This window comes from Blennius ocellaris (assembly GCF_963422515.1).
Source record: "Blennius ocellaris genome assembly, chromosome: 1".
Classification (NCBI taxonomy): domain Eukaryota; kingdom Metazoa; phylum Chordata; class Actinopteri; order Blenniiformes; family Blenniidae; genus Blennius; species Blennius ocellaris.
The window spans coordinates 30003633-30015975 of NC_137650.1; the positions used below are offsets into that span (position 1 = coordinate 30003633).

The 12343-nt window shown below is 40.6% G+C and overlaps 1 protein-coding gene across 2 annotated transcripts; it reads left to right on the top strand.

Moving 5' to 3' along the window:
- The first annotated feature begins 1600 nt into the window (after positions 1–1600).
- LOC308132255 (BTB/POZ domain-containing protein 1-like) lies at positions 1601–8310 on the top strand. 2 transcript variants are annotated; one of them, XM_080499264.1, is made up of 8 exons: positions 1601–2164; positions 4260–4416; positions 5902–6007; positions 6097–6294; positions 6483–6675; positions 6781–6868; positions 7058–7204; positions 7315–8310. In XM_080499264.1, exons 1-8 carry the CDS (start codon positions 1749–1751, stop codon positions 7471–7473), a joined length of 1464 nt encoding a protein of 487 aa, XP_080355390.1. In that variant the 5' UTR covers positions 1601–1748; the 3' UTR covers positions 7474–8310. The 2 variants fall into 2 exon arrangements, with proteins under 2 accessions (XP_080355390.1, XP_080355391.1); XM_080499265.1 differs by having other exon boundaries at positions 6546–6675.
- Positions 8311–12343: the final 4033 nt, after the last annotated feature.

A 12343-nucleotide genomic window follows, 5' to 3' on the forward strand; every position in this document is an offset into this window, starting at 1 on the left:
CGGACGAGCAGAAGGAGCTGCAGGCTCTGTACGCCCTGCAGGCCCTCATGGTGGAGCTGGAGCAGCCTACCTGTAAGCACAACACATTTCAGTATTTCTCTGTAAACGGACATCGTTTTCTAAATGTTGTCATGTAAAGGTGAAGCTTTTCGGAAACAAAAACACAAAAACTATGCATTTTCACCTTAAACTGATGCCGTCTAAACGGGGCTTAACTATTACACTAGGAATAAAGTTAATGTTAGCTTAGCCAGTGTTGCTCGCGGCTACATGTAATTTAAGCTATTTGACTAAAGACGAGTTAGACTCACTAATTAGACAATATTTCTGAGGATTTTGTAAAATCATACATGGTGTACTTTGTAGTTTCTTTGTTTTTATCTATATATTTTTAAATGTTTGTATCAATGATTGACAGAGTTATGGTAAAGTGAGCTTTAGTGTTTTGATATTTCGATACGGCAACTTGTTGCATTACGATTAAACCTTCTCTACATTGTGTAACCTCAAAGGTGTCTCTCTTTGCATTTCAGATCTACTGCGGAGGTTCTTCGATGCGCTCTACGACATGAACGTGATCACAGAGGAGGCCTTCTATGAGTGGCAATCGAGCAAAGACCCCGCCGAGCAGCAGGGCAAGTGTCTGGCCCTGGAGTCTGTCAGCGCCTTCTTCATCTGGCTCCGCGTGTGCAAGGACTAGTCGGACAACAGCATCTAAAAGAAGCACAGCCTATTCTGCAAAAACACAAAATAAAAAAAAATAAAAAATAAAAAAAAAGATGTATTCTTCGATGATATTCTTCAACTGGGAGAGATTGAATTTTGATTGAACGTTTGATCACTTTTTGTTTTTATTTTGTTTTCCCTGCAAAATGTTTTTTTTTTTTAACTGAATAATCTTGAGAATAGATTTAAGACAGAGAACTCTGAGACGTGAGAGACACCATTGATGTTGTTTTCCTCAGCATACTCTTTTCAGATACTTAATAGTTGAAGCATATGTTGAGTTTAGTTTTCAGAAAAATATCCCTTCTTGCTTGTTTGCGTTATTTCATCTTAATTATTCAAACATAGACACCCATCAGTCTTTGCAAAAAGCTGGGAAATAATATTAATAACAGTGAAATTGTATTAGAATATATATATTTTTTACTGATCTAATGAGCTGCTTTTTAACTATTGTTGTCAATGAGCTGACATTTATATACAATATCAGTGCCATCAAGAGCTATTTTAAGTCATATCAAGATTTGGATGTTTGAAATGGGGGTTGGAATTAAAACGAAATAAAATTACAATACAAACATATGATTATAATCGTGTTATTAATTAAATGAAATAAATGTATGTTTGATTTGATAGAAATTAATCTACAAATGGGGAAATTATGTCTTCAGTTGGATGGATTGAAGGATTGGTTGAAATAATATAAAATGAACGTCCATAAGTTCAATAAAAAAGAAAGTGGTTATATTCCATTATGTCTGTGGTTATAAGGTACTTTGTTCATATGTGTTGTCTAATAAAGTTTATTTGAATGAACGCTGTTTTGGACAAACTGCGCATGCGCAGCGACAGGGGCTCGGCGCAGTGTTAGCACTTAGCAGATAGCTAAATGATGGCGTCTGCCGTGATGGATACAACGTAAATAAACAACCACACGTACGTTCCAGTAGATGCATGTTTCCCTGTCGTTGAGGAGGTGTCTTAGTGAATTACAGCGATAATAAAATATACGGAGCGTCGTTATGGCGACCGGGGGCAGCGGCGGCGGGTTGGCGTCAAACCATGACGGTCAGGAGGCAGCATCGAACTCGGCTCAGCGTTTAGCCGCAGCGGCGCTGTCCAACGTGCCTCCTCCCGGCCCGACCCCGTCCGCCTCCCCGCCGGTCCTCGGCCTCCACCGGGAGCCCATGTACAACTGGCAGGCGACGAAGAGCTCGCTAAAGGAGCGCTTCGCCTTCCTCTTCAACAACGAGCTGCTGAGCGACGTCAGGTTCATCGTGGGGAAAGGCAGGCAGGCCCAGAGGATCCCGGCACACAAGTTCGTCCTGGCCGCCGGCAGTGCCGTGTTTGATGCCATGTTCAACGGCGGGATGGCCACTACCTCTGCCGAGATAGAGCTGCCCGACGTGGAGCCGGCAGCCTTCCTCGCCCTGCTCAGGTAGGACAGGTGATCCGCCGATGAAGCGTCCCAGTTGGACAGAGATCACGGCAGTCTGGAGCACAATAGCTACATCTCAGTGGAGTATTGTCCTCTCCCACCGCTTTACTAAATAAACACAATCAATCAATTAATACAATGTAATTTCTTATTTTTCTGCTAATTCTTCTAAGTCCTCGTTGCACTGCTTGCTCTGTGTGCCTTTTTTAATTGTCCCATGGAGATTACATTTTCTGAATCTGAAAAACATTCATGATGTCACAGTTCTAATAGTAGGCTTTTCATTCAAATCATTAAAGGATCACTAAATATCGACATTTCCATCACTTATACTCTGCGCCACAACAATGAAAAACTTCAAAGTTTAAATTTGATGGTTATCATAGCGTTCCAGCCCACTTGGGATGGAATTGGGATGTTTATGTAGCCTGCACTATAATATTGTGACAAGCGATGTGGAAGAATTATTTGAACACAACAATCTTCTACGCCAGCTGAATAACGGGGTTAATTTTGAAATTAATACACTCGACAGTATCTTCATAGCAGGACGACACTTTACACAACACCTTTCTCACTCATGGTTTCCCACCAACATCTAACGAACCAAACTAAACTCGATGAAATAATTAACTACCGGAACTGAGGAACAAAAACACAACACAAGCAAACACTCAACAATCCTAATATATCCCTTCATAACACCTGGCAAAACTATATCCAATTATTCATTATGGCACACACAGTGAGGATGGAGTTAGAACAACAATGCAGATTAGGGAATGCATCATGTCATTCATGCACAACATGTTTAAAGTTATAGGCTCAAACAACGGAATTAAATAAAGTATTACGAAGACGTGCCATTTGAAAGTATATTCTATAAACGTTAAAAATCTACCATGTTTAATTTGCCTCTGGCATTCATCGAGCATTATTTACCTCCATTGGGACGCCTACTAAAAGCTTTTTTTTAGCTTGCTACGTGTGACCCTTTTACACACTCAGCCATTGTGAAAGTTCAGATAATGAAAGGTGATTGAGCGACACTTAAATTGAATCGTGCTTTAATGCAGTCGGTGTAAAGTGATATCCTCTACTTATATCAAGTGTCATTGTCCTTGGTAAATTTTTCAATATGTGAACCAGTGAAAATAATTTGCGAAATGTCTGATCTATAGCAGTTGTTTCCTCAGATTGCCTCTGAGGTTTGTATATTTACAGTCCCGACATAACAGGCTTGTCGCATTCATTTTTTTATTTGTTTGCATTTCTGAGGAACCGACTTCTTTTTTCCCTTCATGAGTTAAAAATAACTCCAAGACGGTTATTTTGAACCCAATTTAATGAGATGGATGGACTATGTATCCATCTGTCTGTTTTGTGCAAGTATTGGAAAAAAAACAACAAAACATACAGAGCAAGGCCTTACTGAAGTTGTTCTCCGCAAACGTGATGTCTGTAACCGGGAGAACTGGATCCTTCATGTCTGGTAGTGATCAAGATGATACCGACTACAAAGCATGCGTGACAAATGTTAGAAGCTGTTTGGCTCAAAGAACAGAAATAAATAATAATATCGGTGAGATGTCTTTTGTATGTCTGTTCTGTAACTTTTAATATATTTCAAAGCCTGTGCAGTATAATTTTATGTACATCCCGAAGTAGGGCTGGGCGATTTGGCCTCAAATCAATATCACGATATATTGAGCAGTTTCTCTTTTTTTTTTAAAACACCGAATATACTGACATGGTCAAAATGACGTTGGCAATTTTAGTAAATTTCGGTTATCGGTAAATTTTCGATTTATCGCCCTATCCGGACGTTCAATAAGTGATTTTACTTATTTAATTACTGATTAATTAAAGAAAATGTGTACTTTAGATCCTGTTTTAGAGGGTACATATTTTATGTCTTATTCCATATACAAGAATAAGTAAACATCTAAAAAGTTGTATACCGGTAAACCTGTTATTGAATAAATCAAATAAATTGTCCTGTACTCCTGTTAAACACCAGCTACAGCTGAAGTTTTATATTCAAACGCAATGGCTGATTGTACTCTTTTTTTTTTTTTTTCTGTCGCCTGCCCAGGTTTCTGTATTCGGATGAGGTCCACATTGGTCCGGAGACTGTGATGACGACACTTTATACAGCGAAGAAGTACGCTGTTCCCGCGCTGGAGGGTCACTGTGTGGAGTTCCTCACCAAACATCTCAGAGCTGACAACGCATTCATGCTTCTCACTCAGGTTACTGTCCGCCGCCTCGTCGGTGCAGCACACGCCCAACACCAAAACTCGCCGAGCGGCTGGTCGGCACAAATTATGTGCTGGCTCAGTTTGTTATGACTCTGAGTTCTGGTTTTCAATTGTGGAGTTTTAATTTCCTCCACGAGGAAGAAATTGATTTAAGAGAAAAGTGAAATACATTTGAATATATACACACACATGCATGGACACAGATGAGCATGTTCAACCCCCTAAAGAGAAGAAAGCATGTTGGGAATTGGGTTAAAAGCACAGAAAAATATCTGCGTAGTTTTAAACGCTCCCAAGATGTTGACGGTGGCGGCGCTCGCTGCCTTGTGGGTAACAGCTGGTGGAGCTCTTCTGCTCCAAGGACAGAGAAGTGCTGCACTTTTTTCCCCCCCGATGAGCAGCAAAATGTCCAGATGATAAGATTTTTTTTTTTTCCCCCGGCTTGGCTGTGAGAGAGAATTATTCCCTCTGACTGGGTGGAAAGGAGTTTTTAAATCTCATGTTTCGTGGAAATGTGTGTGTGTGTGGGGGGGGGACTGTTAGCTCTATAACATTTCACTTTATGTCTGCTGGATTCTGTGTGACGGCAGAATTTCCCGTTCTCAGCATCCACACCAGACCATCTCTCAGCCTTTACGGTGAGATTTTTTTGACAGGAACTGGTCTATTTCGGGTTTCTGCTGCCATTTGTTTGTGTTCATCATTTGGTTTTGCTGCTACCTGCTGTGCCTTTAGGCTGCTCCGTCCATGAGAAATATTATTTTCCTCAGTGCAACACCGAGCACATATATTTATAAACCACCTAAAGCACATCGTATTCCCACCAGTGCTTTCCTAATTACTAGTGTCATTGCTTACTTAATTATACTTTTGTATTTTAGAAAGTTAGGGGATATTTTTCCCAAAGAAAATGTTGGCTATCCTCGCTCTGGACAGATGATGAAAATATGTGGAAATCTGCTGTTTCCAATAAACCTGGCATCCCGTTATTCTCCTTACTAACATCTGAAAATAGGGAAAGTGTTTTTTTCTTTTTTGACAGTTCTGTTATTTTAAATGGATCATTCCTCCTTCCTCCTTCAGTCCATGTTCAGATTAATCGCAGCAATCTACTGTTTGACACTGAAGTGTTGCCGTAGTTAAGTTGAATGACTGTACAAATGAAGTCCTTTAAGCTTGGGTGAGTTTACACAGTGGTAACAATTTCCATGAAAAAACTGCAGCACGGGACATGAAACGCTTCACTGTCTACATATTGTTATTTAAAGAAAAACGGCATAGATCGATGACTAGATCTTTTTTTTTTAATTACGCTCTAAGTAACCCGAAATGCACGGTTGTTGGGAGTAAATCGTAATACCCGGAGAAAAACCCGTACAGGCAAAGTGAAAGCATGGAACGCAAAGCTCTTCTTCGTGTATATCTAATGAGCGTCACCGAACAATATTTATATATTTCTTTTGCCATGTGTTGCAGGCACGGTTATTTGATGAGCCTCAACTCGCCAGCCTCTGCTTGGACACCATAGACAAAAGCACAGCTGACGCAATAAACGCAGAGGGCTTCACAGACATTGACCTCGGTACGTGGCGCTTTCAGACCAGAAACTCTGCTCCTCGCCTCTCATTCCTATCTGACGTGACGAGTAACCTGCGTCTCCGCTCTGTGCAGACACCTTGTGTGCGGTGCTCGAACGAGACACACTCAGTATCAGGGAGAACCGTCTGTTCGGGGCGGTGGTTCGCTGGGCAGAGGCCGAGTGTTACCGACAACAGCTTCCCCTGACTTCTGAGAACAAACAGAAGGTCCTGGGGAAAGCGCTCCCGCTCATCAGATTCCCACTAATGACGGTCGAGGAGTTCGCCGCCGGTAAGTATAGCTCAAAAATAAAAAACCTACTCTCTATGCCGCAAATGGCACCTTTTTTTTTCCTTTCTTCCACCACTTTTCTCTCCTCTTCTGCCATTTCTCTGCATTTTTTTCCCCATCATGTTCCTGATCTGTCCATACAGCCCAAACCCACAGAAACCAGTTTGATATTCTTTCTTGTGCAACAGGGCCTGCCCAGTCTGGAATATTGTTCGATCGGGAGGTGGTAAATCTGTTTTTACACTTTACAGTAAACCCCAAACCGCGGGTCGACTACATTGACAGGCCCCGCTGCTGCCTCAGGGGGGAGGAGTGCAGCATTAATAGATTCCAGCAGGTTGAGAGTCGATGGGGGTACAGTGGTACGAGCGACAGAATCAGGTGAGGTTGCCAAGGTGGTGCAACATTGCTCATCAGAAAGTACCCGTAACAGTTCATGTTGACAATATTTTTTTTTTTCTCTCTGCTCTCTTTCTCCTTCTGTAGATTTAATGTTAACAAGAGAATATCCATAGTGGGCTTTGGCTTGTATGGTTCCATACATGGACCCACTGACTATCAGGTCAACATTCAGGTAACTTTAATACTGTGTTAACGTTGACCTGTAGAGGAATGTGAAATCAAACCGGTTGTATACATCTGGAATAAACTAAGAAATGCCTCTAATCAGATGTACTTTGAAAATATCATGTATACATATATATATCATACGGATATAGTTAAGGGCTTGTGGCTTCGCTAATGACTTCCTCCTGCTGTGCAGATCCTAGAGAGCGACAAGCGCATCACACTGGGGCAGAATGACACGGGATTCAGCTGCGACGGCTCCGCAAACACGTTTCGAGTGATGTTCAAAGAGCCGGTGGAAATCTTGCCCAGTGTCAGCTACACTGCGTGCGCCACCTTAAAGGTCATTCTGAACTCGCCGTGCGGTGGAACACTTTCCAGAATGGAAGGAAGTATTACAGCCCGGAGCGGTTGTGCTCACACGGTTTGTGCTTCTTTGTTTTCACAACACAGGGCCCAGACTCGCATTACGGCACCAAAGGTTTAAAGAAAGTGACGCAGGAGTCGACGACGGGGACCAAGACGACGTTTTTCTTTTTTAGCTCGCCTGGAAATAACAATGGTACGTCAGTAGAGGACGGGCAGATACCAGAGATCATCTACTACACCTAAAACGCGACGCGGTGTCAGGTACACTGAACCAGGGAGACCTCAGACTCGTGGGAGGGCTGGACTGCTGGAGACGTTCGTAGTGCCTCAAGATCCCTCAGAATAGCGGATGTGTGTGTGTGTGTGTGTGTGTGTGTGTGTGTGTGTGTGTGTGTGTGTGTGTGTGTGTGTGTGTGTGTGTGCGTGTGCGTGTGCGTGTGTGTGTCCTTACAGTAGTTGTGTACAGACATATTCATGAATGTCAGACAAGAGTCGTTGAAAGAATTTAGGTTCTGGTATTTAAAAAAAAAAAAAAAAAAAAAAATCTTTCAGACAAGAACTGCGTCATCAGTTGTAAATTGTCTAAGAATTCCACTCCTATGTGTTACTCTGAGCTGCCTGCAGTGCAGTCGTATATCTTGCACATATGAAACCACAGACACAGTTACCATCTGTCCGTCAATGCCAATTCATTTCGTCAAGTTTTTTTTTTTTTTTTTTTTTTTTTTTTTTTTGGGCTGAATCATTTATCAGTAATATAATATTTGCATATGTTTTATTGTGCACTGTTACCATTTACTTAGAAGACATCTTTGAATACTTTGTTTTTGCATTGTATTAAGAATACATGTGTTGTGTAACATTGCCATGGGTACATGCTGTAATTTATGACTTCATGTTTGCTTAGCAATGCATTAAAATGTAAAACAACAAAATGTTCAAGGATATTTATGGAGAAACAACAAGCTTAAATTATTATTATTATTATTTTCCTTTTCTTTTTTTTTTTTTAGGCTTTTTGGAAATAAAATCTGGTAAGACCAAAGTAAGATTGCTTAATTCGATAAATTGTGCTAACTTTTTTCATTTTCCGATTTAATTTAAACCACCTTATATTCCAATGTAAAATTGTTTCTATATTTGGCTTGAAAGATAGTCTGTTTTTTTTTTTTTTTTTTTTTTACTATCACAGTTCAGATTTGAAAATGTTTGAGTGTAAAAAATAATTGAGTTAATAACCTACGCTAATTCCAGGAGACACGCCTTTGTACAGACTTATATAAAATCCATTCACATCTTCAGTCTCATTCCTCTTTCTGTCACTAGGTGATGCCAGATGCATCAAACATCCACATATCAAACTACTGGACAGATCAGCTGCAGCATGCAGGGAGAAGCTTAAAGAGAACAGGAAGGAATGTGATTTCATAGATTTGAGGCAAATTTGCACTTAAAAGGTGCAATTCGCCCATAAAGGTATTTGATATGCAGCAAAAATAATTCCTCCAAAAATGTATAAATTAGGACGTTTTACTGTTTCTCGCCCCCTTTCATCAGTTTGATAGAATTTCCACCCATCATTTCTAAGGTCGGCATGTAAATATATCCATTTTTCAAAAAGTCGACTGAAGCCTGCACCGGCAGCTCAGACATGAAGTGCTGTGAAATTTCACAATTTGCACATTTACATGAGGCCTGTGTTGGAAACAAAGCCACTTTAGATGGCGGTGAGTGGGCTCTGACGAGGAGCGCGAGCCGCGAAAGCTGTCAGGTGAGTCACCGACACCTGAGAGCTTCTCCTGCCCACTGAGACAGCCCTCATATGAGAAATGACCAAGAAAATCACTCTGAAGCAGGGTTTTGTTTTGTTTTGTTTTGGGTTTTTTTTCATCCACCCACCATGCACATAAAATGCATTAAAAAAAAATCCAGGAGAACTAAGAGTTAAACGTATTAACCTTTGACTTTCACGTTTGCGTGGCAGAACGTGATCAAGGGCTTCACGGGAACTACTAACAAAAAAATCTGAATGAAAGCTCCTTATGTTTCCAGAACGTTGATGAAACAAAATATCTGGTGATAAGCAAGCAGATAGTGAGCTTACTGGAAATTATTCAATTATAAATGGTTTATTATAGTATTAGATCTTAAATCCATGACAGAGATTAGTGATTATATGGTGTGTGTGTGTGTGTGTGGGCGGGCTGCAGCAGCAGGATGAGTTGTCATTGACGGCTTTCTACTTGAAAACTGACAGCAGGAGAGGGGATTCATGCCTCTGCTGCTTCTGACAACATATGACACATGACTGTACAGGAGTGTTGATGTGGTACACAAACAATCCTAATTATATCGTCAAAACAGGAAGAAAAAAAAAGAGATTTTACTTCCATACTGGGACTGTTATCTCATGAAACCAAGATGGTTTCAATACAGAACTGATGAATTTGGTCAAGCTGGATACTTGAACCTCTTTGAGGTTTCATTAAACCAAGATTGGAACATGAACCCAATTCTATGGTTCTGGTTTGTATCTAGGAAAACCATTATGGTATAATCTGAAAATGTGTAGTAATGCTTCAATTACAGCATGACATATTCTCCCTCTACCATATCAACTAAGTAGCTCAACTTTTCATAGAAACTATTGACCTGAATTGCAGGAAATCTTCAGGGATGATTTGTCTTGGTCAAAGGTCAAGGTCCAAGTCACGAAAAAGTAAAAAAAATTTTTTATCCGATCGATGTTGGACTAACGGCAAAATGTTCCGTTTTCAATTCCCTATCCATACGACATGCCACATGATGACATGTCAAACTGTGATAATGCAAACAATTCAAACGACCATGACAAATGATGGAAGGAGTGGTGCGATAGATCAAATAACCTTGCAATCCATTGGTTTCCATGGTGACATATGTGGCATTGGCGAAGGTATGCGATTGCCTCTTCATATTCCCTGTCCGTTCTCTGATTTGCAAAACATCACAGTGAAGCCAAACACTGTGCTCTTTGCATAATTTCTTTGCAGCAAATTCAGTTCACAACCATCGGTTTGATCCTGCGCCTCTTGTTCATAATCAGTAGAATTAAAAGTAAACTTTTGAGTGATCTGTATTTATCAGTCATCTTCACCGCTCCGGCCCAGGTGAGATCAAATCATGTTGTGTGTGACATCATGAAGTGAAAAGCGTTTGACTCGTCTGCTCCAGGGTATCCCTGGAAACCGAATTTCGTGAGTCCCAGACTTTACTCAGTCAGTCATGTTGAAACGCAGCTCTGCAAGAAAGCAATTTGCCAGCATGACTTATCTTATACATTCACTCAAATATCCGTGTACAGTTCGCCAGTCTGACTCATCCTCAGTTCTGTGGTGGGCGATCCAGCTCTGGCTGAGCGTCCAGACCTCCTGAAAACAACATGAACCTGCAGCTCTGACGGAGGTTCGCTTCCCTGCATGTCCAGCTGGTGGTGGTTATGCAATGTGTTTCCCAATGATGTAAGACAGTCGAGTGATTAATTACAAAGAACACATCCAGGGCTGTTTGGTGAGCATCGCCGCTCCCCTCCAGTGTCTCGTCACGGGGGCGTTGAACTTTTGTTCGTCAATTTAGACTGCTAATTTGCGATTTCTCTCACTTTGCACTTCAGCTGAGGAAAGGCGGGATGATACCCTGTGGTTTTTTAATCATCTCACTCTTCTCCAGACGTTTGTGATTCCGGTGCTGACAGACGACACGAGTTTCAGTTCATGTCAGTTTTGTTTTTATTTCTGTACTGTTTCTTTTTTTTGTGTGTTTAATATATTTATCAAAGTTTTGACTGAACAAAGTTACAAAAAAAAAAAAAAACAGACAATCTTAAAACCCTCCCCCCACACACACACAGAAGACAATCCCCATATCCACTGTCAATTTCAGGAATAAAAAGAAGTTAGAAATACAGAGAAACTAAACCTTTACTCAACCAGGATTTAGTGTATAACACAATCATTCTTGCACCCTGGTATCAATGGTTGATGAAAAAAGTTCAGGGAAGGCCTCCACACATGGTTAAATTTATTTTCTGAACCCAAATCAGATTTTCTCCAGTTTGAGATGGAATAGCACACCGTTAATCCAATGTGACACTGCGGGGCAGTCTATATTGTTTCTATATATATCAGGACCGAAGGTATTCTTCTGGGATGTGTTTTTTTTATCTTGTCTGGGTTTTTGGTTTTTTTTTTCCCCCTCACATGTTATAATCTCGACTTGGTAAAATGAAAAAAGTCACATCATAAATTGGGATTAAACACAGCCAATGTAACCGCTACACTGTACAGAAACTATAACCAATGAGGCCTACTTTTAAATTGGACATTTTTGGACTTTTTGTTTTGTGTCACCTCTCCACCACATATTAACCTGAATGAAAGGTGTAAGTAAGGACCAGTTTCTTTGTTCTGAACTTACAAAGGAGACCTTTACAAAACAGGGAACGCATGATTTTCTATGTGTGAGAAAAAAAACTGCCTTAACCAGTTTCCTCCATTCATCTAAATTGCAATGCGAGCTCTAAAGCTGCTGTATTTTGGATCTTCTCTGCCATTTGCTCAGTTATTTTGAGTAATAATAAGAAAGTTTGTTATGAAAAAAAGAATGCTCTTGAAATTCAAACGTGTAAAAGTGGATTTTTACACATCATCAGTTTTGATACGACCAGCAGGATAGCCATGCAGACATCAAGAGCATTTCTGTATAAAACTATCATCCAACTATCATGCTCTTGTTTTTGCGCAATTAACAGCGCATGTTAAGAAAACTGCACTCAAAATTCAAGCAGGGTTTTATGTTGTGAGTTAAACTTTTCATCGGGTGTTACAAGAACCATCAAAGCTGAAAATATAAGGACGATTGGCCAAACACTTGTTCTATCGAAAAATCTGAACCTGTGCCCTTTGAGTTTGATTTTCATTAATATTCCGAAATGCAAATGTTCAGCAGTGGATCACTGACAGGCTCTGCAGGGCGCTGATGCCTGTCATCCTTTCAGGCTAATTGCTGCCTTGTTGGCAATAGGTGCAGGCGGGGCTGAAAAACCAAAAATGTCATACTCTGCAAACACAATTCA

Coding starts and splice junctions, on each gene's coding strand:
- LOC308132255 (XM_080499264.1), top strand. CDS start 1,749: ATGGCGACCGGGGGCAGCGGCGGCGGGTTGGCGTCAAACCATGACGGT. Junction 6,008..6,096: donor CTTCACAGACATTGACCTCG/GTACGTGGCGCT, acceptor CGCTCTGTGCAG/ACACCTTGTGTGCGGTGCTC. Junction 7,205..7,314: donor CTGCGTGCGCCACCTTAAAG/GTCATTCTGAAC, acceptor TTCACAACACAG/GGCCCAGACTCGCATTACGG.